This window comes from Hylobates moloch, unplaced genomic scaffold (assembly GCF_009828535.3).
Source record: "Hylobates moloch isolate HMO894 unplaced genomic scaffold, HMol_V3 SCAFFOLD_19, whole genome shotgun sequence".
NCBI classification, from domain to species: Eukaryota; Metazoa; Chordata; class Mammalia; order Primates; family Hylobatidae; genus Hylobates; species Hylobates moloch.
The window spans coordinates 41312238-41339758 of NW_026652294.1; the positions used below are offsets into that span (position 1 = coordinate 41312238).

Consider the following 27521-nt stretch of genomic DNA (forward strand, 5'->3'; position numbering starts at 1 on the left):
AGAAACCACCAGTCATCCTGGCCACCACCGATTACTGCATCAGGAGACTGGGTGTGTTTTGATTATACAGGATTCTTGATAGCCAAAGATGATTGTCTGTGCCTCTATGTTAAACATAACTGAGAGATTCTGCACTGCTCTCAGGATGTAATGTGATTGATTTTCTGCTTCCTGAGAGGAAGACATTGAAGAACATTAATGAACACATTTATTTATTTTCAAAGGGGAACTGTGCCAGAGGACACCCAGGAGATAAAGTAGCAGCCAGTGGATGTTTCAGCCCCTGGGATGGCTGAATGAACTCCCAGTGGAGACTCAGGGCCTCCTGGCAGGAAGGGCCCCATGGGGTGGTGAAGGGCAGCCTCTTTCAGTTCCCTGTCCTCCTGAATTTCCGAATGTCCTATCCCAGACACTTACCTCCACTTCTTCTAAGGCGACCTGCAGATCTGACTTTTCCTGCTCCACTAGCTTCTTGGTCTTTTCCACTTCCTGAAGATTCTTGCCAGTTTCTGCAATCTGCTCAGTTAAGTCGGAAATCTCTTCTGCAAAGGACAGGCTTGATTTAGGCTGTTTCAACAGGCTCCAGTTTATAGTATAGGCATTTGCCAGGCAATTGAGGGATGGGCGATTCATTCATGACATTTATACAGGACAGAATACAGGGCAGCTGTTCAGATGAGGTGTTGGCAAGACAGGGATGTGTTGCCTCACCTGCACTAGGCAGACAGGAACCACAAGTAAAGAATAGAAACTTAAAACTTCAAAAGTACAGTATACAGGGCCGGGCGCGGTGGCTCACGCTTGTAATCCCAGCACTTTGGGAGGCCGAGGCGGGCGGATCACGAGGTCAGGAGATCGAGACCACGGTGAAACCCCGTCTCTACTAAAAATACAAAAAATTAGCCGGGCGTGGTGGCGGGCGCCTGTAGTCCCAGCTACTCAGAGAGGCTGAGGCAGGAGAATGGCGTGAACCCGAGAGGCGGAGCTTGCAGTGAGCCGAGATTGCGCCACTGCACTCCAGCCTGGGCGACAGAGCGAGACCCCGTCTCAAAAAAACAAACAAACAAAAAAAAGTACAGTATACAAAATGGTCATAGAGAAGACCGGATAAAACAATTGCGTGGAAAATGCATAGAATCATAGTCTGCAGAACCAGAAGGGGCTTTGGAAAGTGTTGGGTGTGGTCTTCTGATTTTGTAGATCAGAAGTCTGAGGTCCTAAGGGATTCAGTGGCATGTGCTAGAATACAAAGCCACTTAGAGACAGAATCACCGAAGGGTCTACTCTAACAGAGCAGTGGGCTCAGCAACCCACTGTGCCTTCAGTTCTCAAAAATGAGACTTCGCTGCTGCCATGCCTTACATTAAAAAGGTTTAGGCCTTGGGGCAAACTGAGTCAATGTGAGGCATGATGGGTGAGGATCGTGTGGGGCAGTTGGAAGGAGGCGTCTGGAGATGGCTGTGGCCAAATGGGGAAGGGGTTGGCAGGAGGAGAGGGGGATGTAGCACCCACCGGTGGTGGAGAGAGCTCACCTTGCAGATTTTTGTTCTCTCGCCTCAGTGTCTCTAACTGGTCCACCACCTCCTCGTAGGCGTTCCTCATCTTGAAGAGTTCAGTGCTGAGTGACCTGGACTCCTTCTGAGCAGCCTCTAACTCAGCCTGGCTTTCGTCCAGCTTTTGCTTCCACTCTGCAAGGACCTGGGAGATGACAAGGGGACATGGGAGAAGCAGAAAGCAGGGGTGACTCAGAAGAGTTCATGCAAACAAGGGCTGTCAGTAACGCCAACATTTTGCCCTTCCATCCTTAGGGACTGAAGAAAGAGGAGGAGCACTGTTCTAGATCAGGGACCACAAACTGTGATATTCCTGCAGACCCTCTGCTGCATTCTCACAGACATTACGATCTCAGTGGAACTGAATTAGCTTTCACTAAAAATAAAATTGCCTTTGGAGGGACTGTCACAGTAGTCAAGAGACACCTCAAGTCCCCCAAACTGGGAAATGATGGTCCAACTGGGGGCCTTCTAGGATGTGTAGGTATCTCACACATCTAAGCATGAAACTGCTGTTTTCACCACTGCCACTGCAAAACATTTGACCCTTTTCCAAATTCAGGTATTTTCATGTAAATAGCATTTCCCCAACTTGAATTATCCTCATGCCATCTTCACAAAGAAAGCGGCTGGGGAAGGACCTTGTCGAAGTTCCTCTGCTTCTTGTCCAGGGTGGCACTGGCGGTGTGGGAGCGCTCCAGATCCCGCATCAGATCGTCCACCTCTCCCTGCAGCCTCTGCTTGGTTTTTTCTAAGGATGCGCACTTGGAGTTCGCCGTCTCCGTGTTCTCCTCTGCTTCCTGCAGCCTCTGAGCCAGTTTTTTCCTAGGAAAACCAGATTTTTTTTCCCCCTTGGCAAAGGTGGAATATTTCAGAAGGTAACTGTCAGATGGGAAGAGAAATGAATAGCATGGAAGGGACTCGTGTTAGATGAGACCAAGACCTAGGATTTGGTGAGTGGAGAGGATCCAAGTGTCACCGAGAGATTCTTAAAATGCTTGGTGGCAAAGCAGTTCCCTAAGGAGCACCCCCAGGGAGCTAGGTGGAATGGACAGTTCCTGAGAAGAAGGACAGGGAGACCCCAGAGGGTGGGGGGTACAATCTGAATGTTTCAGAAACCACAAAGGCATGGGCAGGAAAGAGAGAACCTCTCAAGATATGAAGACTCCTGGTCCCTTGGCTTGTGTCCTCGGGCCCCCTCTGCTATTGCCACCCTGGAACCCCTACTTGGCCTCCTCTAGCTCCTCTGTGCGCTGGATGGCGTCCGTCTCGTATTTGGTCCTCCACTGGGCAACCTCAGTGTTGGCCTTGGACAGCGCCCTCTGCAGCTCGGCCTTGGCTTCCTGCTCCTCCTCATACTGTTCCCGCAGCAGGTCACAGTCGTGGCGGGAGGACTGCAGGGCGTGTGCCAGGGCATTCTTGGCCTGGGAATGACAGCGGTGACATATTGCAAAAACATCTGACCCTTTTCCAAGTTCAGGTATTTTCATTTAAATCGCTTTTCCCCACCTTGAATTATCCCTATGCTGTCTTCGCCAATTTTGCCCTATCAGCATATCACCTGGTTTATTTAATTTTTTTTCAAGTGGACTCCTTAATTATATTTAAATATATTTAACAAAAGAGTAAACTGTGACAGGACAGTAAGTGGAAAACCATTGACATTTGCCATAAACAGAAGGTAACCATAAGTGCAATGGAAATAAAGCAACGTTATCATGTCTAGCTAGGTACTATTGCCTGCTGGGACTCCATGGCTGGGGTCTACCCTCTATTTCTTAATAGGGTAAATAAGCAAATGCTAAGGAAGTATGGTTCACACTGAGGCCTTTTCTTTGATATAATCAGATGGATTGGAACAATTAAAAAGGGAATAATTTTCTCACTACTTGATGCAATGGTATGGAATGCTGTGACCAGGAAAAGCCTGAAAGCATCTTTTGATGTCACCAGTAGGCTATATCCCCACACTGGGGATTACTGATGTGAGCTTCACTGTTTCCATGGCCCGACTTCCTCCTCCTAGGCAGAGAAGACATGCCTAGAGGCCTCCGTCCCTCACTCCCTCCCATGTGGAGGGATGTAAGGGCAACAGTTTAGCTCTGACTGTAATGGCCACAGACGCCCTCTGGTGCCACCATCAAAGAGAGAGTTCTGTCAGCCTACTTCAGTAATTTGTACATTTTCATCTTTTTAAAAATGCAATAGGCCAGGCGTGGTGGCTCATGCTTGTAATCCCAGCAGTTTGGGAGGCCGAGATGGGTGGATCACCTGAGGTCGGGAGTTTGAGACCAGCCTGATCAACATGGAGAAACCCTGTCACTACTAAAAATACAAAATTAGCCAGGCATAGTGGCACATGCCTGTAATGCCAGCTACTTGGGAGGCTGAGGCAGGAGAATCGCTTGAACCCAGGAGGCAGAGGTTGTGGTGAGCCAAGATCGCGCCATTGCACTCCAGCCTGGGCGACAAGGGTGAAACTCCATCTCAAAAAAAAAAAAAAAAAAAAAAAAAAAAAAAAAAAAAAAAAAAAAAAAAAAAAAAAGGCAATAAATGACAAACTTTGCCTAAGAAGGAAAACTCAGCTGTTGCCGTATCCTGGCCAAAGGACAGCCCACTCCTGCAGTGGCCCTTCTCAGTACTTGTTCAGGCTTGGGTTCTCACCACTTCCCCCTTCCCCTCATCTACCAAAGATCTTTACCATAGAACAGAAAGACGGGAGACAAATATGGTGCTTGTCCTTTTTCAGAAGAAAAAGGAGCTTGGGAAAATTCCAAAAGATTGCCCTATAAGTCTTAGCCAGTGTCCAGCAACCTCGGAATTCCATTCATGCAGTTTTTTGGACTCTTGTTCCCCTATTCTGATACTTGAATATGAGTTGGCAGAACCAAGCACCTACTGTGTGCACTGTTCTACTGGGCACAGTAGGTACAGTGGGGACAAACTATTCTTGCCCTCCATGAGTTTATAGATCTGTGGGGAGACATGTATTATAAACACAATATCTAGACATTGAAATCAAGAAGATGATGATGTTCATGTTTATGCAACTGTCTCGAGGGTGCTCCCAAAACCATGGAGCCTTCTTGGAGAAGGGGAGCTTAAAATCGGGTGGTATAGGAGGTGACACACCAGGAATAATGAAGAAGAAAGAGGAGCGGGATTTCAAGTGGCCGGGATGGATTGCTGGGCAGAATGGTCAAGTGTGTGCAGTGATGGAGGGGAGATGCCCTGGCTGGAGAGGGGAGTTTCTCAGACCACCCTGTGGGGGACGGAGGAGCCCAGGGATGGACCACCATGGGTGTGGTTTTCTATCCCTGAAGAAGGAGATCCAGTGCCAAGGTCCTTTAACCTTAAAGGACAGGTTCCCACCATGTGGCAAGGCAGATAGGAGAAGCAACAGGTTCTTTTTTTCTTTTTTTTTCTTTAATGGAGTCTCGCTCTGTCTTTCAGGCTGGAGTGCAGTGGCGTGATCTCAGCTCACTGCAACCTCCGCCCCCCAGGTTCAAGGAATTCTCTGCCTCAGCCTCCTGAGTAGCTGGGATTACAGGCACCTGCCAGTACACCCAGCTAATTTTTTTTGTATTTTTAGTAGAGACGGGGTTTCACTGTCTTGGCCAGGCTGGTCTTGAACTCCTGACCTCGTGATCCACCTGCCTTGGCCTCCCAAAGTGCTGGGATTATAAGCGTGAGTCACCGCGCCCAGCTGCAGCAGATTTCTTGATGTAGCACTGCTCCGACCAGCTTCACGGGTGAAGTGGTCATACGGCCTGGCTTCTCAGGTTCAATCTGACTCTATATCTTTACCTTGGTTTCTTCTTCCATTTGCCTCTTAAGCTCCTCCAGCTGCTGGGTGAGGGCCTGCTTGCTTTTGGTCAGCTGTGAAATCAGAGACTCCTTCTCTTCCACTTGGTGGCTCAGCTCCCCTACCAAACAGATGTGGCCCCCACGTCAGTGTTACCGACCACCCATGGCCCGGCTGGACCCCAGAGCCCTGCCCATTCTCACCATTTTGGGTCTGCAGTCTTGCTTTCTGCATGTTCAGATCATGGATCAACTGTGTCTGTTGCTCATCCTTGGCCTTGATTTCACTAAATTGATCTTCTACCGTCCGGCACGTTCTTTCTATGTTACTCTTTAACAAACAGAAAGTCAACATGAATGGGAAGAAATGGATTCCTAGTGCCCAGCATTGAACTGAACAGTGTGATCGTTTAGTTTCTTGTCAGGTAAAATAAAAAGTACAGAACAAAAATAGGTTAGTTTCAAAAAAATCATAATCGGCCAGGCACAGTGGCTCATGCCTATAATCCCAGCACTTTGGGAGGCCGAGGCAGGTGGATCACCTGACGTCAGGAGTTTGAGACCAGCCTGACCAACATGGTGAAACACTGTCTTAACTAAAAATACAAAAATTAGCCAGGCATGGTAGCACATGCCTGTAATCCCAGCTACTCGGGAGGCTGAGGCAGGAGAATCACTTGAACCCAGGAGGCGGAGGTTGCAGTGTGCCAAGATCATGCCATTGCACTCCAGCCTGGGTGGCAAGAGCGAAACTCCGTCTCAAAAAAAAAATCATAATCATTTCAGATTTGTGAATGCAGCTCAATCACCAATCGCTTGGAACATCAGGTAGATAAGTATTTAATGATTTGTAAACAGCCCTTTGGGAAGATGTCACTTTTAACTGGATCTTTGGGATCTTCTTGTAATATAAGTGATTCGTGAATAATTGCAAGCAATACAAGCCCGTGAATATTTGCAAGCAATAGATTCAGATGACAGTGTTAAGCATTTCATTCAATAACACAGAAGGTTCCCCATGGTGCAGGCGGTATGAAGGGATTCACCCCCCTGGCTTCCAGTTGGCCTGTATTTTTGTGAAGTTTGTTCAAAACCCTTGTGTGTGTTGACCTTTCTCGCCTCCTGCTGCTCCATAAAATAGAAAATAAAATGTATAAAGCATATGTTTTTCCTTAGAATGGGAAGTATGAGATGGCAGTGGAGGAAGCAGGGATGCTGATTCCAGGGGAGTCCTGGAGGAGCTTAGGATCTCTTTGAGAAGATGACACGCAAACATGCAGGAATCAAAGCAGGGAGAGTTGAAACGCGATGGCAGCTTGCAAAGAGAACCGTCAAAGGGGACAACTGAAAAAGCGTTAAGAGACATGAAGTGCTGCTTCCCCTGGATGTTAAAATTGAGAACAGAGAGCAGCACACGGCAATTGTGGAGATAGAGAGGCTGGAGTGGGGGCTGTTTATAGGCACAGTGCGTGGGGGATGCTGGAGACCCTTTCTACCCAGCTACCCCTGCAGGCTGGCCTGGCTGGGCGAGAGACAGGTGTGGGAGGGGAACATATACAGAACCAAGTTCTTAGAGGAAGAAAGAAAACTAAGAAAGGGAAAAAGGGCAAACACATTGGAAAGCAGGAAAGAAAGAGAAAAGGAGTCGTCAGCTGCAGCCAGAGGCTGCAGTCGGGGAGTGAAGAAGCAATCAAGGAGGCACAGGGCTGTGTGGACGCAGACCCTAAACACTGGCAGCAGGGGGCGCTGGAGAGACCACTCTAGTTCTCTGATCCATATCTCCCTTCCTTTTCTGGACAGATGCCCCGACCTTACGGGAAACCCTCGGTGAGAGGCCCACAGCCCCACTTCTAGGGTCACCACTGCTTCTTCCAGCCCAGCCAAACAGCTCCTAGTACAGCTCAGAGCACCCTGCAAGGAGGGCAGGTGTTAAATCGAGGAGCACACATGCTCCACGAGGAATTCTTTGCTTTGAGGTCATGCACAGAGGTTCACTATGCATAGTGGGTTCACTATGAAGCTTGTGAAATAAGCTTCAGGGCCCGCATTTGCATGGGCCACAGAGAGTCTGGGAGCTGCAGAAGGTTCGACGGAAAAGGAGCCATCACAAGCAGAATATTCTAGAAGGCATTTCTGGCAAATGGCCCAAAGAGGCCTCAGGAGAAAAGAACTTGAGTCTTCAAGGTAACCTGCGACTTTTTTGTCTCATTATAAATATTAACTTTCATGCCTAATTTTCATAAGTTTGTATACGTTTTTCTTAAAGAGCCCCAATCAGCCAGGCACAGTGGCTCATGCCTGTAATCCCAGCACTTTGGGAGGCCGAGTTGGGTGGATCACCTGAGGCCAGGAATTCAAGACCAGCCTGGCCAACATGGTGAAATCCCATCTCTACCAAAAACACAAAAATTAGCCGGGCCTGGTGGCGTGTGCCTGTAATCCCAGCTACTTGGGAAGCTGAGGCAGGAGAATCGCTTGAACCTGGGAGGTAGAGGTTGCAGTGAGCTGAGATGGCACCACTGCAATCCAGCCTGGGGAACAAGAGTGAAGCAGTGGTGCCAGATCATCCAGTTGTGCTTGAATCAAGTGATCTTGATGCTTTGGTCTGAAAGTTTGTGGCCCCCCAAAATTCATAATTTCTAGTCCAGTGGTGTTGGGGGATGGGGCTTTTGGGAGGTGATAAGGTCATGGGGGTGGAGCCCTTATGAATGGGATTAGTGTTCTTATAATAGAGGCCTGAGAGAACTTGTTCACCCCTTCTACCACATGAGGATGCAATGAGAAGGCACCATCTGTGAGGAACAGACCTTCGACAGACACCAAATTTGCTGGCACTTTGATCTTGGACTTCCCAGCCTCCAAAATTGTGAGGGATAAATTTCTGTCGTTTATGAGTTACCCAGTCTAAAATATTTTGTTACAGAAGCCCAAATGGATAAGACAAAGGACGTTGAGTGAATTTGAGGAACTGGAAACAGGCAGAAATAGGGAAGAGGGTTTCAGTGTAGAACATGCAGTGGTTTGGAGGCATCAAATTACACGTGCCCAGGGGCAGGTGGCCACCAGCTGCCTTGCATTCTCCAAGATCAGAAGGGTCAGCCGGGTACCTTTGACTTGGAGAGAGCCTCGATGTTGCTGGCCATGTCGTCGATCTCCATCTTCAGCTCGCTCTTCTCCTTCTCCAGCTTCTGCTTCACTCGCTGCAGGTTGTCAATCTGCTCCCCAAGCTCGGCCACGCTATCTGCGTGCTTCTTCCTCAGGGTGGCCGCCGTGGCTTCGTGCTGCAGGGTGGCCTCCTCCAGGTCCCTGCGCATTTTCTGGAACTCAGCCTCCCGCTTCTTGTTCATCTCAATCTGGGCTGAAGTGGCCCCACTGGCTTCTTCCAGCCTCTCGCTGATCTCCTCCAGTTCCCTGGCCAGATCTGCGCGCTGCTTCTCAATCTTGGCTCTGAGCGTGTGTTCCGCTTCAATTTCCTCCTCCAGCTCTTCTATGCGAGCCTGAAAGGATTACTCTATCAGGAATGTTATTGTGGAGGAGGGGGCAGCCCCCTTTGAGAGGGGCTGGGTGTCGAGGAATTGTGGGTAGGCAGCACGAGGTGGCTGGGTCATTTGAGGTCAGGAGTTTGAAACCAGCCTGGCCAACATGGTGAAACTCCGCCTCTACTAAAATTACAAAAATTAGCTGGGTGTGGTGGCGGGCGCCTGTAGTCCCAGCTACTCGGGAGGCTGAGGCAGGAGAATAGCTTGAATCTGGGAGGTGGAGGCTGCAGTGAGCTGAGATTGCACCACTGCTCCAGCCTGGTGACAGAGCAAGACTTGGTCTCAAAAAAAAAAAAAAAATTATAACATTAAATTGGTAAAAAAAACTTGGAAACAACCTAAGTGTCCATGGATAAGAGAATGCACAAATCGATTGTGATGGAGACTTGTTCTAGAAGTCTATGGAGCAGGTGGACACCAATCCACGTCTATCATGGATAGCTCTGCAGATCATGTTGCCAAAAGAAAGGAGCAAGTTGCAGAGTGATACTCTCAGTGTGATGCTAAGAATATAAAGAAACAAGAACCTTTTCTGCATGTGTACTATATATTTTTTGGGGGTCTTAAATGTGTACAAAAACACATAGCAAAAGAGGCAGAAACATGCACATCCCACTGAAATTGGCAATTAATTCTGAGAAGACGGGGAGGGCACTGGGCTTAGGGATGGTGATCAAAGCACCCTTATCAATAATATTTAGCTTTACTGGGCCTATTTTGAGCCTTTGCAAGGAAGTATGTTTATGGGTTACTTAGAACATTAAAATATTATTTTCAAAAACTAAAGGAAAGGACAGGACATCTGCTCGAGCTTTAGCAGGAGGAAGGAAAGAAGCAGCTAAAGAAACAAGGGGGAAGGAGTGAGGAGGGGCGCTCTTGCAAAGGGATTGTCATGATTAGGAAGGTTTTGATGCTTTTACCTGCAGTTCTTTAATCTTCTTTTGAAACTGCAAACTGTGGACTTGTTCGTCATCTATTTTGGCTTGCAACTGAGTGAGTTCAAACTCCTTCCTGCAAATAGATGAAAAAAATAAAGAACATGAAATACAAGCCTCTTGGAGGGGGTGAAAGTTGGCTTTTAGGCTGAGACACAGAGGTGGTAAAAGAAATATCTACTTTTTCAATTTCTCTTCTATTTGCTGCTTGTCATTTTCTAGATCCATAATGGATTCCTGGGACATTTTCAGATCTCCTTCCAGCTTCCTCTTCGCCCTTTCCAGGTCCGCCCGCAGTTTCTTCTCCTGCTCTAAGGAACCCTCAAGCTGAGAAGACACACAGGTAGAAAATTAAGCCCCTGCTGGGGAAGTGTTTGCCCCTTTTATCCAGTGCAGTCATACATGTGGCCTGGGGCTTCCTGGGGCTCCTGTAGGGTGCTGGCTGCAAGCCTCTGGCGCCAGGAGGAAGCAAGTCTTGCCCCTAACTCCCCTCTCTTCTGTCTTCCAGAAAAGTCTGCCCAGGGTGGGGCTGGATCCCTCAGGGGCCTCCTGGTGCCTCTCTCAGCTGATTCCCACTTGGCCTGGCCCAGACTATGTTCTCTGTAGGGGTATGGTACCCATGGGTGCACACTCGTGCACAGACAATACAAATGGGGGTTTCTGTGGATAGCACTGTGAAGGTCTATGCTGCACACCATCACGCTTCCCTGCTAACATTATGCAACCATGGGAGGCAAGGAATTCGTGCGTATGTGTGTGTGTGCACACACACATGCACACATGGGAACAGGAAACAGGGGTGTAGAGGAGGAGCACACCTACCCTGGGCTCAGAAACATTAAAGTTATCTAGAAAATCTCTAGCCACGACAATGAGTAAAACCTGAAAACTTCAAACATGGCTCTTACATCAAGAACAATAATGTCTTGTGATGGGGGCGGAAATGGTAATTTTCGTGGCCACAAATGGAACTCATCTTTAATAATGTTTCAACACGATTGGAGGTTTTGGAACCCAAAGCACCTACAAGTGGATGCTAATAATAATGATGATGGTGATGATAGCAATAGTAGCAGCTAGGTTTTACTGAACACTTTCTGTGTGCTGAGCTTTCTGTGAAAACCCTCTGAGATGGAGCTATTCACATCGCCATTTCACAAGGCACAAACTGAGGCTTTGCAAGGGTAAGCAGCTTGCTCGGTATCCCACACTCCTTCAGGGTCAGCGTGGGGCTGAGATCTGAATTTAGGGATGCCGATTCCAGAGTCTGACCTCTCAAGCCCTGTGTCCTAGTTAGACCATCTCTTGTCTGTGCTTCCACAAGTGATAAATGCTAAAGCATAGTAGTAAAATATCCTCACATCATCTGTTTGCTGTTCAAGCTTGGCATTTATTTTGATTAGACTGTTGACTTTATCTTCTTCAACCTGAAGATCATCCAGTGTTTGCTGATGGGCCTCCTGTAGAGATTTCTTTTCTTTGGTCAATTTGGAAATGTTTTCTTCAAGTGCTGTCATTTCTTCAGAAAGATTCTTTACCTGGGACAATATCAACACTGATTTAATATGGAAACGATTATGCCAGAAGCTTCCATCAGCAAAAGCTATTGCTTCTTTGCTCATTTTTCCTCTTTCCCTTTTCTTTTTGGCCACTACTTTTTTACCTCCTGGAATTGACAGACTCTCAGTTCTTTATCTTCCTTAACGGTCTATCATGGTGTCTCAAATTCTCCCATTAGGATTATTCATTTAAGGAGGGCATTATATTTTACAAGGAAGGGCACTTTTAAAATGCAAATGTGCTACCTCTGAAGGGTAACACATCAATCTATATTCATTCATAATACGTCTGTGGAAATGTGTTTGTTAGGTTGGCTGAATAGGGTTTAGAATGAGGCAGGAAGGGGAGGAGAGGCATGAGGTGCTATGCAAGAAAATTCACGCCGGGCGCGGTGGCTCACGCCTGTAATCCCCACACTTTGGGAGGCCGAGGTGGGCGGATCATGAGGTCAGGAGATCGAGACCGTCCTGGCTAATGTGGTGACACCTCGTCTCTACTAAAAATACAAAATAAAAATTAGCCAGGCATGGTGGCGGGCACCTGTAGTCCCAGCTACTCAGGAGGCTGAGACAGGAGAATCGCTTGAAACCAGGAGGCAGAGGTTGCAGTGAGCCGAGATTGCGCCACTGCACTCCAGCCTAGCAACAGAGCAAGACTCCTTCTCAAAAATAAAGACAGAAAGAAAGAAAGAAAATTCGGAATGGGAGTGCTGTGTTATCGGGAAGCAGGAGGAGGGCATCCAACACGGAATTTGAAGGAAGTAAGTGAAACCTTTTTCCACATCCAGCAGGCTTCCAGATCAGAAGTTGCTAACTCCTAATCTATGGGCTGAATCTGGCCATATTTTCTTTAGTCCACATAGTATTTTACAATGTTATCATTTACAATGTTACAGTTTATTTATTTATTATTTTGGTTTTTTTTTTTTTTTTTTGAGATGGAGTCTTGCTCTGTTGCCCAGGCTGGAGTGCAGTGGCACAGTCTCGGCTCACTGCAAGCTCCACCTCCTGGGTTCACGCCATTCTCCTGCCTCAGCCTCCCAAGTAGCTGGGACTACAGGCGTCCACCACCACGCCCAGCTATTTTTTTTGTATTTTTAGTAGAGATGGGGTTTTACCGTGTTAGCCAGGACGGTCTCGATCTCCTGACCTCATGATCTGCCCACCTTAGCCTCCCAAAGTGCTGGGATTACAGGCATGAGCCACCACACCTGGCCCTACATTTCATTTTCTTGCATTTTTCCACCATTTAGCAGTAGGTATTTAATATTTGGTGTGCACACCCCATTGCTCCTAATGGTTACATAGTGCTGCTCCCTGGTGTGTATCTACTACATTTTAGCTCTCCGTTTTCCCCGTGGTGGACCCTGGCACTGCCTCCAGCTGTCTCCCACAAGCAATGCCACTACAAACACCCTAGGACATGTCGCCTTCTGGACAGGTGGAAGAATTCCTTGATCTATACACCCAGGAGCAGAATTGCTGGGTCTTAGGGTATCTGGATTCTTAATTTGACTAAGTAATTCCAAATAACTTTCCCAAAGGCTGCATCAGTCTCTGTCCTGCCGGTACCCACTCCTCTCAGTCAATCCTTGGTGTTATCCAGTCTTCTGCCTCCTTCACTATCTGCCTGGCCCCTATAGGCCTTCTTGTTTGCAATCTCTGTGCTTGACGCTATGGGAAACAAAGAAGAATATGAAACAGTCCTTCCTCTCAAAGGAATGCTAGAAGTTTGTGATACAGCCAGGGAGGGTTGAGAAGAGCCTATGGAGCCAGGTGCAGTGGCTCACACCTGTAATCCAAGCACTTTGAGAGGCCGAGGTGGGTGGATCACCTGAGGTTAGGAGTTCGAGACCAGCTTGGCCAACATGGTGAAACCTCGTCTCTACTAAAAATACAAAAAATTAGCTGGGCATGGTGGTGCATGCCTGTAATCCCAGCTACTCGGGAGGCTGAGGCAGGAGAATTGCTTGAACCTGGGAGGCGGAGGGTGCAGTGAGCCGAGATTGCGCCACTGTAGTGAGATCTGCCTGGGCAACAGAGCAAGACTCCGTCTCACAAAAAAAAAAGAAGAAGAAGAAGAAAAGAAAAAGAAGAAGAAGAAGGAGAAGGAAGAAGAAGAAGAGGAAGAGGAAGAAGAAGAAGAAGAAGAAGAAGAAGAAGAAGAAGAAGAAGAAGAAGAGAAGAAAGAAGAAAGAAGAGCCTATGGGTAGAAATGGGTAGAAAAGACTGTAGAGGACAGAACTACCCTTCGCCTTGACGCCAGCCTCTCATTTCTGGGCAATGTTATATTGACTGGACTCCTACGCCACCCTTTCTCCTCCTTACAGAGAGAGAGAGAGAGAGAGAGAAGCCTGGTTAAGACCCTGGGGTTTGCGCACCTTGTTCTCTGTGGCATGCTTCTCCTTTTCAACTTTCGTCAAGGTCAGCTCCAGGTCATCAATGTCTCTCTTGAGGGAACAGCATTTATCTTCCAGATTCCTCTTCTTGGCAACCAGTTCAGAATTCATCTCCTCTTCCTCTTCCAATCTCTCAGTCAACTCCTTGACTTTTGCTTCCAGTAGGATCTTGCTTTTGATGAGTCCTTCACACCGTTCCTCAGCATCCATCAGATTTTCTGTTTCCTGAAAGAACCAGGTCATTTTATGTTTTGAATTGGCCTCTTTGAAAATGCTACAAAGAAAGGGTGTCACCCTCTAAAAGCCCATTATCTACACCTAAGCCAAGAAATGGGTCATGCACACACATGCACGCACATGTGCACACACTGCACACATACGTTTACATAAACTTAGATATCACCCATAAACACACTTTTTCTTTTTAGATGGAGTTTCGCTCTGTGGCCCAGGCTAGAGTGTAATGGCGCGATCTTGGCTCACTGCAACTCTGCCTCCCAGGTTCCAGCAATTCCCTGCCTCAGCCTCCCGAGTTGCTGGGATTACAGGTGTGTGCTACCATGCCTGGCTAATCTTTGTATTTTTTGTAGAGATGGGATTTCACCATGCTGGTCAGGCTGGTCTCAAACTCCTGACCTCAGGTGATCCTTCCACCTCGGCCTCCAAAGTGCTGGGATTACAGGCATGAGTCACTGCACCTGGCCTGTATACATTTTTTTTTTTTTTTTTTTTTAACTACCAAGGACATTGCTTATAGAAATTCGCATTTAATAATTTGTTCATTTATTTCTTTAGAGACAAGGGCTTGCTCTGTTGCCCGAGCTGAAATGCAGTGGTGTGAGTATAGCCCACTGCATCCTCAACAATCCTGTGCTCAAGTGATCCTCCCACCTCAGCCTCCCAAGTAGTTTGAACTACAAGGTATGTGTCACCATGACTGGCTTCTTTTTTTGTGTGTGTACAGATGGGGCCTCCATGTGTTGCCCAGGCTTGTCTTAAACTTTTAGCCTCAAGTGATCCTCCTGCCTCAGCCTCCCAAAGTGCTGGGACTACAAGTGTGAGCCACCATGCCTGGCCTCACTTATAATAATTTCAAACAGAAGAGTTCGTGAAATTACAAATTCATTTTAAAGAATGAAGCCTCTAGAAATTTGCCACATTTGAACAGCTGGTCATCTCACTCTTCCTGCTACCACCAGTTGGAAAATGACTCATCTACTCTATGTTATCTCAAGCTGACAAAATAGTTTCAAAACATTACTATCTTTTAACTTTCATTAAATTTGTTTTTAAATGTATGCATTTATTTACTTTCTGGAGATAAGGTCTCACTATGTTGCCCAGGCTGGTCTCGAGCTTCTGAGCTCAAGTGATCCTCCTGCCTTGGCTTTTGAAAGTGTGAGGATTACAGGCATGAGCCACCAGGCCTGGTCCTTTCAACGGAAAATTCTGCCCATGTCTCCTTAGCTGTGTCTCCTTGAACCACAGAATATAAAATTAAAAACACCCAAGAATTCATGATTGAATACATATGTCCCAGAAGACGCTGCAGTGAGTCTCTTGGACAGACCAAGATCAGCTACTTCTGTTCTAAATTGGGCTATATATTTCCATATAAGAGTATTTATTTATTTATTTATTTATTTATTTATTTATTGAGACAGAGTCTCACTCTGTTGCCAGGCTGGAGTGCAGTGGCGCGATCTTGGCTCACTGCAACTGCAACCTCCGCCTCCCGGGTTCAAGTGATTCTCCTGCCTCAGTCTCCTGAGTAGCTGGGACTGCAGGTACCCGCCACCACGCCCAGCTAATTTTTGTATTTTTAGTAGAGATGGGGTTTCACCATGTTGGCCAGGATGATCTTGATCTCGTGACCTCGTGATCCACCCACCTCGGCCTCCCAAAGTGCTGGGATTACAGGCGTGAGCCACCACGCCCGGCCCATATAAGAGTATTTTAAGACACACACTGCAGAGTAATGCGTGGGAGGAGACTGGCAAGCACACGTGCTAATGTTTTCTATAAGCATGAGCTGTGTGCTAGGCATTTTACGGGCATTAGCCACTCTGATTCTTCAACAGCTGGATGAGGTGAGTACTCTGACTATGCCCATTTTACAGATGAGACAATGGAAGCACAAAGAGGATATGTAGCTCGTCCAAGGTCACGCAGCTATCAGGTGGAGCATCTGGCATAGAAACCCAGTTATCTGGTTCCCAGAACTGTTCTCTTGTCCGCTGTACCTGGGAAAGTGCTCCTGTTAACTCACTATAGTGATTGGGAAAGTGAAAAGGGGAGCGGAAAATGCTCTGTATAAAAACAAAAGGTAAAAGTATTTGGGGATTTATTAAAAAGGGAAAATTATAAATGCCTTCACTCTGTGAAAGAGACAATTGTACTGCCCCATTTCTTTTCTTTCTTTCCTTCCTTCCTTCCTTCCTTCCTTCCTTCCTTCCTTCCTTCCTTCCTTTCTTTCTTTCTCTTTCTTTTTCTTCCCTTTTTTTTTGATGGAGTCTTGCTCTTTTGCCAGGCTGGAGTACAATGGCACGATCTTGGCTCACTGCAACCTCCACCTCCTGGGTTCAAGCGATTCTCCTGCCTCAGCCTCCCGAGTAGCTAGCACTACCGGTGTGTGCCACCACACCTGGCTAATTTTTTTTTTTTGCATTTTTAGTAGAGATGGAGTTTCATCATGTTAGCCAAGATGGTCTTAATCTCCTGACCTTGTGATCTGCCCACCTCGGTCTCCCACAGTGCTGGGATTACAGGTGTGAGCCACCGCGTCCAGCCTATACTGCCCCATTTCTTTGATAAAACTATGTATCTTTAAAGCACTTTTTTTTTTTGAGATCAGGGTCTCACTGTGTTGCCCAGGCTGGAGTGCAGTGGCATGTTCTCAGCTCACTGAAACCTCGACTGCCTGGGCTCAGGTGATCCTCCCACCTCAGCCTTCTGAGTATCTTGGACTAGAGACATGCACCACCATGCCTGCTAGTTTTTAAATTTTTTTTTTTATAGAGATGGGGTTTTGCCATGATACCCAGGCTGGTCTTGAACTCCTGGGCTCAAGCGATCCTCCCACCTCGGCCTCCCAAAGTGTTGGGCTTACAGACATGAGCCACCACACCCGGCCTAAAGCACTTTTTACATATTATTGTAAATCATATATAGAAAATTACTCTTGCTACTTTGAATTGGGTTATTTAATTTTGATTATTTTTATTTTTATTGATTTTTAAAAGCTGTGGTGCATATACATATGACACATATATATCCCTCATGCCCACAGCAAAATATATCTAACTCTGCGATGACGGGGAGAAATCAGGGAGAGCACAAATTCTCTTTGCAGACATAATTTCCGGCACTCACTGCTTTGCTAAGCCCGGGACCAGGCATCCTTTTACGAGCAGGGTGGTGCTGCAATACTCCACATGACCACTGGGTGACACCACTGTCTCTCGAATAGACACCTGATGGCGCCCTCAATGTTCCTCCCCCTTTTCTGTCCTCCAGAGTCTGTGTTTTGCGTTCTCAAGTAGAAGGTACTTACAGACTGGACCTGCAATTGGAGGTCATTCTTCTCCTGCAGGAGGGAGACCATTTTCTCCTCCAGCTCCTTCCGGCGAGCCTCGGATCGGGCCAGTTCTTCCTTGGTCCTCTCAAAGTCTTCCTTCATGGTGGCCATCTCCTTCTCAGCCTCTGCACTCTTCAGCAGGGGCTTGATTTTGAAGAACAGGTTCATCCAGGGCCAGTGCTTGACGTTCATGAAAGAGCGGATGTTGTACTGGATGCAGAAGATGGAGTCCCTGTACACCCATTAGGACTCGAATTAATAAACCCAGCAAGGTCTGGTCTCTGCACCCCCCACCTGTCCCCGACGGACCCCATCCTCCATCCTTCTCGGTTAAGTGGGAAGGAGGTGCAGCCAAGCTTGGCGGATCCTCTGGATCCAGAGTACGTCTGCAAATGAGGGGCAGAGGAAACGGAGGCAGGTGCACAGGTTGGAAGGTAGGAGAGGGCGTGGGGCCACCTGCGGGCTCCTGGTCACCTGGCTGCCCTTTCCACCACCCTACTGAGAGTGCCCTGCCTGACGGCGTCGGTGACCTCCTAATGCTCAATGCAAGGAATAGCTTTCATTCCTATTTTATTGGGTCTTTCTCCCACATTTGATAAATTAATCAGCTCTTAACTTTTGAAACTTTCTCTGCCTTAGATTCCATCAACATTTTTCCTGTTTCATTGTATTTCACCTTATGGGGGTCCCTCTTCCTGCTGAAGAAACCCAGGACTTGTCCTTGATCATTTCCCAGTGTCTTGCCCTGGTAGAGTTGATCTGTCCTCCCAATTTCTTTCTTTTCTATTCTTTTTTTTTTTGAGACTTTTTTTTTTTTTTTGAGATGGAGTCTTGCTCTGTTGCCCAAGCTAGAGTGCAAATGGTGCGATCTCAGCTCACTGCAACCTCCGCCTCCTGGGTTCAAGCAATTCTTCTGCCTCAGCCTCCTGAGTAGCTGGGATTACAGGTGTGCACCACCATGCCTGGCTAATTTTTGTATTTTTAGTAGAGATGGGGTTTCACCATGTTGGCCTGGCTGGTCTTGAACTCCTGACCTCAGGTGATCTGCCCTCCTCGGCTCTCCAAAGTGCTGGGGTTACAAGCGTGAGCCACCGCAACCAGCCTGTATTCCTAATTTCTACTGCTGTTTTCATTCCAGCATCACCCACATGATCTCCTCCCCTTCACCCTCCACAGCCTTATATTTACATAGCTTATGGATTCCTGAACACTGGCTTCTCTTTCCCTTCTTGAGATTCTTTTCATCTCTGTGCTGGCTTCCATTTGCTTCACCCAGCTCGATGCCTGGGAGTGATTCCTGACGCATACGCGATGGCAGTCCATTATGGCTCTGACAGTCAGAGCCACACAGGGGATCAGGGAACCAGGGAGAACAGGCTCCCTCCCACACTCCCCTCTCCCTCCAATCCCTGCAGGTGACCAGTCATCAATGCTGCTATTCCTTCTCTTGAATTATCAAAGGAATAAGACTTAAACATTCCTTTAATCCGTGCCCTCCTCTCTCACCCATCAACCATGTCCTACTTCAGGTCCTTGTCATCCCTTATTTGGATTTCTACCACACTGTGGCCTTGCCCAGTCATAGCCCTTGTGTTCACTCTCCTCCTAGCTGCCAGAGTGACGCAATCCTACCCCTTGTCTCTGCACACACCTTCTACAGCTCTCATCAATGACAGGGTGCAGCCTGGGTTTCTGAATGTGACACACGGAGACCTCCACTGCCTGCCTCTTGCTCTATATTCCAATGACAGCCACCTGCTTGTCGGACTTCCTCCCAAACCACCCACTCTCAGGTTATGTAGAGCTTGCTTCAGAAAGTGCTTTCTTCAGCTGGGCGCAGTGGCTCATGCCTGTAATCCCAGCAATGTGGGAGGCTGAGGCGGGCGGATCACCTGAGGTCAGCAGTTCAAGACCAGCCTGGCCAACATGGTGAAACCCCATCTCTATTAAAAACAAAACAAAACAAACAAACAAACAAAAAACAAAAAATTGGCCAGGCATGGTGGTGCACGCCTGTAATCCCAGCTACTAGGGAGGCTGAGGCGGGAGAATCGCTTGAACCTGGAAGGTGGAGATTGCAGTGAGCCGAGATTGTGCCACTGCACCCCAGCCTGGATGACAGAGCAAGAATCTGTCTAAAAAAAAAAAAAAAAAGAAAAGAAAAAAAGTGCTTTCTTCTTGCTGACACCTTCATGCCAACTCCAACCCCCTAACCAGGCTGGGGGCTTATTCTTGCCAGTTCCCTATCCCCCGACTATAACTCGAACATTGAGCTTGTTACAGGCATTAAAACCAGCCATGCACGCGTCTGCTTCCCACTCCTTTGTGACCCCGTGAGGGAGGGTTCATTTCTGTCTCCCCAGTGCCATGCAGAGCACCCAGCCCAGGATTGCCGCTCAGTAGATGTGGGTTAAACAAATGAAGGAAAGAAAGAGCAAGCACATGGATATCCCAACACTAAAAGCAGGAAGCGACAATCAGCTGCTAAGCAGAGAGGGCAGGATGAGGTGGAGGTGAGGGTCTGTGTCACCTCCTCTCCATCATCTTCTTGAACTCCACCCGCATCAGGTACCCCCTACACACGGCCTGCGTGCGCGTCATCAGCGTCACCAGCTTCTCGTCTCTCATCTCCTCCAAAAGCCCCAGGAGCCCAGCTTTGAAAAACACCTGCATTAAAAGACAGAGGAGCCTTGATCTTTTTCCCCAGCAGGTGTCCAGCCGGGCCCTTGAGGGGGCCTGTTTCTGCTCAACTCTGAGCCTCAACCCTCAGAGCACAGCAGGGGCAGCAATTCCGTTTCCAGGACTTGCTTCTCGGCGGCTCTGGTCTCCTCAGTGGCTCCTCCTGGGCAGTGAGGCAGCCTGTTCCAGAGTCTGTTCCAGGCTGGGCGTGCTGGCTCATGCCTGTAATTCCAGCTCTTTGGGAGGCCGAGGCAGGCAGATCATTTGAGGTCAGGAGTTCGAGACCAGCCTGGCCAACATGGTGAAACCCTATCTCTACTAAAAATACAAAAATTATCCAGGCATAGTGGTGGGCACCTGTAATCCCAGATACTCAGGAGGCTGAGGCAGGAGCATCACTTGAGCCTGGGAGGTGGAGGTTGCAGTGAGCAGAGATCGCGCCATTGCACTCCAGCCTGGATGACAGAGCAAGACTCTGTCTCAAAACAAAACAAACAAAACAACAACAACAACGACAAAAACAACGTGTGTTCCAGGCCCCACCACCCCACAGAGACCAGTTCTGACTTAGCTCACGTACAGGAAACAAAGATGAGTCCAGAAAGAAACCGTGGGATACAATTGTGCCCAGATCAGAGAGATTCACAGATGCATTGGCTTCACCCTCTCTCTCTGTCCATCCGGGAAGGTTGTTCCCACCCTCAGGCCCACTTCACCCACTCCCTCCATAACATTCCAGGGAAACCAAGCACCCTCTGGGGCCAGCAGGCTCTTTCTTGGTGGGGACCCCCAGCCTGCCCGTTTCTGAGATGTGGATCTTTGGAGGCAGGCCGGGATTTGAAGCTGACCTTTGCCACTTACTATCTATCCATCCATGTGTGACCTGGAGTAAGTTTCTCGACCTCCCAAGAACCTGATGAGTAAGTGCCACCCTTATCACCATCACTCCCACCTCGCTGGTTAGTGAGGAGTCAGTGAAGTACGTGCAGGAGGCTTCTCACAGGGCTGATACTCACGTGCTCAATAAATGGCAGCTACTTTGTCTTATTTTTGTTTTTTGAGACAGGGCTTCACTTTGTTGCCCAGGCTGGAGTGCAGTAGTGTGATCAAGCCCACTGCAGCCTCCATCTCCTGGCCTCAAGCAATCCTACTTCGGCCTCCCAAAAGCACTGGGATTAAAGGCATGAGCCACTGCACCCTGCCTGTTAGCTGGTTTTATTGGTTAGAGTCATTCTCCTCAAGGCCTCAGTGTCCCTGGAGTCCTCTCTACGTTCTCCTCTCTCTTCAGCTCTTTCTTACCTCTGGGACACTAGAGTTCCCCATTGGCTTTTCCTATCCTTGCTGCATGGTGGGGCTCAGGCTTCCAATCTAAGCTTTCAGCCACTTATAAACCAACAGGGAGACAAGCTCTGTCTACCTAGACACAGAGCTCCCTTTACCTGGGCGACTGGGCAAGGACGGTCAGGTGGACCAGAAGGGGAAGCGGACCCTTTTTCTGATCAGCTAACAAGCAGCCCAGGGCTGTGGGGTTACTAGGGGAGTCCCAGCCTCGCCTGCGCTCACCTTGGTGTTGCCGAACCTGAACTGCTCCTGGTCCACATCAATGGAGTTGAGGAGCTTCTCCGAGGCGTTTTTGCTGTCAATGAACTGCCCTTCAGGGATAGCACTTGCATTGAGGATCCGGTACCTAAGGAGAGAGGACATTTCCTGAATGGATTCCAATTCCCGAAAGGCTTCATAGCTGAGACCAGCCTTCTAGAATCTTCTCCTGCTTCAGCCTTAGGAGGAAGTGGAATGTTGTACAGCTGGTCTGGGAGATGGGAATAGCTAGGGGTTGATTCTAGCAAGGGGGCTTGAATCAGCCCCCTTGGGAGAGAAGCAAGGTGGGTGGGAGAGAAGCATGAAAGAAGGTAGCCCAGCCGAGTGCATGGTGGGAAGTTTGCTTTCAGAGGAAATGGTTCTTCTCTGGCATAAAAGAGGCCTTGAAATCAACCGTGACCTGCAGGCCCTGGTTCTCCTACTTCTGGAAGGTCCTCTCCTGTCCTCCATCCTGGACAAGGCCCGGACTTGGGCAACCTGAAGGCGGCTCAGAGGAGAGAGTTAGTCTAGAGCTGCGGGCCTCAGCTGGGTGTGATTTGGCAATGTCTGGAGAGTTTTGATTGTCACAGCTCGGTGGGGAGGGGTGTGGTTTGCTACCACATCTCTGAGTAGAGGGCAGGGTTACTGCTAAAATCCTCCCACACCCAGCACAGCCTCCACAATAAAGGACGATCTAGCCTGAATGTCCATAGTATGGAAGTTGAGACATCCTGGTCTAGAGTCACAATCAGGCTAGAGGGTCTGGGCTCTGAATTTGGAACCACTTGGGCTGGCCCAGCACTCACTGTGGGCAGGGGATCAGTTCCTCTAACAAGAGATGAAGTCTGTGGAAACTCTGGGGGGCTTGGGAGCTCACCAAATATTCAGGTCAAGAAATGTCTTAGGGAAATGCAAAAGGTGCCCTCAGAAGGAGAGAGATGCACAGGAGAGAGGGAACCTACCGCTGCTTGAAGTCAGCATAGAGGATCCGGCTGGGGAATCCCTTCCTGCAAATCCGGATGCCCTCGAGGACCCCATTACAGCGCAGCTGGTGCATGACCAAGTAGTGGTCCATCACACCTGGAGAGAGAACGTCCCAGGGGTGTGTCTGTGGCCCCTTCATTTGTTGTTGATGGTCTGAGGCACCATGAGACCCTCCAACACATCCACACTTGAGTGGGAGAGTCAGTGCCAGCTCCAAGGTAGGGGGCTGGGGGTGGCTGGAGCCTGCCTGCAGGTCCCGCAGTAGAAATAATCCCAACCTCTTGGGGAGATGCTAGCACCCCATAACCATGGCAGTAAGAGCCAAAGCACTGCGCTTTCTGTCCTCAGCCCTGACTGCAGCAAGGCTGCAAAAGCCGGCAGAGTGAGTATGGCATGCACTTGGGCTTCCCACGGGATAACCTGAGATGTCTTCTTGCATCTACACAAGGACAGGGATGGAAAAATCAGAGGAGTAACCCAGCAAAGAAGAGGAGGCCGGCTGGGCGCAGTGGCTCATGCCTATAATCCCAGCACTTTGGGAGGCTGAGGTGGGCGTATCACCTGAGGTCAGGAGTTTGAAACCAGCCTGGCCAACATGGTGAAACCCAGTCTCTACAAAAAATACAAAAATTAGCCAGGCATGGTGGCACACACTTGTAATCCCAGCTACTTGGGAGGCGGAGGCAGGAGAATCGCTTGAACACAGGAGGCAGGGGTTGCAATGAGCTGAGATTGAGCTATTGCACTCCAACCTAGGCAATAAGAGTGAAACTCCATCTCAAAAAAAAAAAAAAAAAAAGAGGCCGTGGGAGGGGACCCAGAAGGGGGTTGAAGGCAGGGCGGCGGTCATCTGCTGACCACTCAGCCCCTGCTCTAGGAATTGGGGGAGAAATGGAGCTTAGCTGGAAGGAGAGGAGCTAGAGGAGGCCAGCCCCTTTGGGGAGGTAATGTGGGTGCTCATGGTAACCAGCCTGGGTCAGGCACAAATCACACTAGGATGGAGAAAATTCTGTCTCAGGTCTGCGTGAGGGGTTAGAGGACAGGGGCTACGGCAACCTGATGGCTTCTCTTTGTGGGCTCCCTAAGTTGCTGGGATGGGAGTGGTGGGGCCAAGGCTGGCTTTGACTTAACCTTAGGGAAGCTTCTAGAATGCCCACGTGCTTCCCTGGTAGCTGTGGGGAGACATCACTATACAATTAGATGATTTTTAAGGCTTTGGTAGAGCTACACTGTCAGATACAGTAGTGACCAGCCACATGTGGCTATTTACATTTAAATTCATTAAAATTAAAAATTAATTAACATTTTAAAACTTTTCATGTAAATGTAAACATTTCATGTAATGGTGGCCACCCTACTGAACAGTGCAGACATGGGGCATTTAATCATTTCTGAAAGTCCTATCAGGTGGTGATTCTCTAGAGAAAACATGGTTAAGAGCAAGGAGAAAATGTCTCAGACATTCAAAGAACCGGCCAGGTGCAGTGGCTCACGCCTGTAATCCCAGCACTTGGGAGGCCGAGGTGGGCGGATCACCTGAGGTCAGGAGTTCGAGACCAGCCTGGCCAACATGGTGAAACTCCATCTCTACTAAAAATACAAAAATTAGTCGGGTGTGGTGGCAGGTGCCTGTAGTCTCAGCTACTAGGGAGGCTGAGTCAAGAGAATCGCTTGAACCCGGGAGGCAGAGGTTGCAGTGAGCCGAGATTGTGCCACTGCACTCCAACCTGGGTGACAGAGCAAGACTCAGTCTCAAATAAATAAATAAATAAATACAATAATTAAAAAATTCATAGAGCTGCTGATGTGGAGAGAACCTTAGAAATGGTCTAATTCGACTCCCATGAGCGCTCAGATGATGATTCTGAGTGGTTAAGATCCCAGCTGTGCCATTTACTAGCTTCGCGTACTTGGCCTGTCTCTGCCTCAATTTCTTTATTTGTAAAATAAGGATAATAATGTAGGTTGAGCATCCCGAATCAGAAAACTCAAGACCTGAAAACTTTTGAGCTCCAACCTGATGCCACAAGTGGAGAATTCCACAACTGACCTCATGAGGCAGGTCGCAGCCAAAACTATTTCACGTACAAAATTATGTAAAATATTGTATAAAATTACCTTAGGGCTATGTGTATAAGACCCATATGAAACAGATGAATTTTGTCTTTAGACTTGGTCCCATCCCCAAGATATCTCATTAGGCACATATAAATATTCCAATATCCACAGAAATTTAAAATTCACAACACTCGTGGTCCCAAGCATTTCAGATAAAGGGATATTCAACCTGTAGTATCTTCTTCATCAGGCGGTTGAGGATTACGTGAGTTAAGATGAGTACAGGCTGGGTGCGGTGGCTCACGCCTGTAATCCCAGCACTTTGGGAGGCTGAGGTGGGCGGATCATCTGAGGTCAGGAGTTCGAGACCACCCTGGCCAACATGGTGAAACCTCGTCTCTACTAAAAATACAGAAACTTAGCTGGGTGTGGTGGTGCGTCCCTGTAATCCCAGCTACTCAGGAGGCTGAGGCAGGAGGATTGCTTAAACTGGGGAGGCAGAGGTTGCAGTGAGCTGAGATGGTGCCACTGCACTCCAGCCTGAGCGACAGAGTGAGACCCTGTCTTGAAAAAAAAAAAAGAGAGAAAAAAGATGAGTACAAAGGTTAAAATGGTGAAAGCAGGCATGATTAACACTTGCTTTAACCATGTGGCTGAGGCCTCTTTCTTCTTAAGCGCCGGGAGCAGAGAGAAAAAGGCATAGTAACAAGAGAATTGAAGCTTCTAGAGCCAGAAGAAAGCTGAAAGGACCATCATTTTATGGTGGGGAGGCCAGAGATGCCACCATGCTTGCCAGGCTGTCCATCCTGTCAGGGTTCGTGTCCCACTCGGACTGGGAGATCTTTTCTAATTCCCGCAGAGGCATCCTATGGGGTGGCAGGGCCCTGGGGGAGACTGAGGCCCAGAGAGGCGAAGGGCTTTGCAAGGCTGTGGCAGAGCCGAGACGGCACTCTCCTCTCTCACACGGCCCCTCTGGGTTGTGCAGACTCAGAATCCTGAGCTGAGTTCTCTTAGGGCTTGCTTTGTTTTTCCTTAAACCCGGCCTGAGATGTTTTCTATCAGGTCCATGTAAAGGGCCTCCTTTGCTTTTGTACCAACGCGTAAAACTTCTAAAAATTTCCCTGAGCTATTCTCTCATTCTTCTGCGCTAGCTGCTGAAGGGCTTTTCCTCTTTATTTCTCCAAGTGTATCACTTCCATCCCACTCCTTTCTCCAGCCATCTTGGCCTCCGTGGGCAGTGGTATTAGCCATGCTTTTGAAATATGCTGTATCTTATGATGCTCCGGCATCATGGGGCCTCGCTGGCTCAGGAGAGACTGCCCTTCCCGGGGCTAGCTATTCCGGGAGATGGCAAAAAAGTCTCCTGCAAGCACGTCTTTCACATGCAAACCAGCCATCCAAAGCCCTTAACCCGCGACCCCTACCTTTATCAGGCTGTCACAGGGCTCTTACACTCTGGGCCAATATTTCCCTGTCCTGGTCACCTCAGGGCCCCGGGTACCGGCCAACTTGAGAAAGTCCCTACATTTTGAAGCCTGCTGAAACCATTCAAACTTGCCAGTGCTGAACCTGCTTGGCCTGTTCATGCTGCCTCGCCCACTCCATCCCATGGGAATGACCCTCGAGGCTCTGGCCTGTAATTTCTCCTTACTCCCTCACCCCCAAACCTAGCCCTGGCGCTTCCCCTCATGGCCGTCTGTGGCAGGCCCCTTCCTCTTGAGCACTGTGTCTTTTTTTTTTTTTTCGAGACGGAGTCTCCCTCTGTCAATGAGGCTGGAGTGCAGTGGCGCAATCTCGGCTCACTGCAACCTCCGCCTCCCAGGTACAAGCAATTCGGCCTCAGCCTCCCAAGTAGCTGGGATTACAGGTGCGTGCCACCATGCCAGGCTAATTTTTGTATTTTTAGTAGAGACAGGGTTTCGCCACGTTAGGCTGGTCTCAAACTCCAGACCTCAGGTGATCCACCCACCTCAACCTCCCAAAGTGTTGGGATTACAGGCGTGAGCCACCGTGCCTGGCCGTGACTGTCTTTTTAATGGTAACCATCTTCTGGTTGGTTGGCCTCACCATCCCTTAACAATAATAAAACCTACATTTAAAAACAGCAGCGAGCCAGCTTTTGGTGAGTCAGCAGCACAGACTTAGCAGGCCCCAGGTTTGCTGCAAGAGGAGAATGAGAGGAGTAGAGGCTGGAGCCTGCTCCCAAGTGGCCCTTGTTCAGCAGGCGAGCAGAGGACCTGTGCCCGTGAAGCCCCGGAGGATTCAGGAGAACAACTAGCAAGCCCTGTATGTGCCTGTGGGTGGGGAGGGACTTGAGATTTGATCGTGGATCGTGACTCCCAGCCCCTGCTTTAGGTGCCCTGCAGTGAGGCATGGAAATCTCCATAGTCTCTAATCTTCTAGAAAATAAAGAGGGCACACTGGGTGCTTTCTAAGGTGTCACCAGGCTTCTGTATCAATGTTGGACTAGTCCCAGAAATTGACATGAAAACAGAAAGTTAGGTGCCAGAGCTAAGGAGAAGCAAACACAACAGGAAGGGACAGACATTTCAGCGACATGTAGCTTCCCAAAGAAAATGTAGGGCCAGGCGTGGTGGCTCACGCCTGTAATCCCAGCACTTTGGGAGGCTGAAGTGGGCAGATCACGAGGTCAGGAGATCGAGACCATCCTGGCCCACATGGTGAAACCCCGTCTCTACTAAAAATACAAAAATTAGCTGGGCGTGGTGGCATATGCCTGTAGTCCCAGCTACTCGGGAGGCTGAGGCAGGAGAATAGCTTGAACCAGGGAGTCGGAGGTTGCAATGAGCCGAGATCATACCACTGCACTCCAGCCTAGAGACAGAGCGAGACTCT

General features: G+C 48.6%; 1 protein-coding gene across 1 annotated transcript in view; it reads right to left on the reverse strand.

Moving 5' to 3' along the window:
* Window positions 1-27521, reverse strand: part of MYH13 (myosin heavy chain 13) — a 72428-nt gene that overhangs the window by 10237 nt on the left and 34670 nt on the right. Inside the window, exons 19-33 of the mRNA XM_032140036.1 lie at window positions 22586-22703; window positions 21609-21732; window positions 19897-20033; window positions 17343-17598; window positions 13772-14014; window positions 11193-11369; window positions 10013-10158; window positions 9817-9907; window positions 8465-8854; window positions 5562-5688; window positions 5361-5479; window positions 2781-2977; window positions 2195-2378; window positions 1533-1698; window positions 418-542 (exon numbers count right to left, since the gene is read on the reverse strand). Coding sequence (XP_031995927.1) covers window positions 418-542; window positions 1533-1698; window positions 2195-2378; window positions 2781-2977; window positions 5361-5479; window positions 5562-5688; window positions 8465-8854; window positions 9817-9907; window positions 10013-10158; window positions 11193-11369; window positions 13772-14014; window positions 17343-17598; window positions 19897-20033; window positions 21609-21732; window positions 22586-22703 — 2600 coding nt within the window. The remainder of the gene's footprint in view (window positions 1-417; window positions 543-1532; window positions 1699-2194; window positions 2379-2780; window positions 2978-5360; window positions 5480-5561; window positions 5689-8464; window positions 8855-9816; window positions 9908-10012; window positions 10159-11192; window positions 11370-13771; window positions 14015-17342; window positions 17599-19896; window positions 20034-21608; window positions 21733-22585; window positions 22704-27521) is intronic.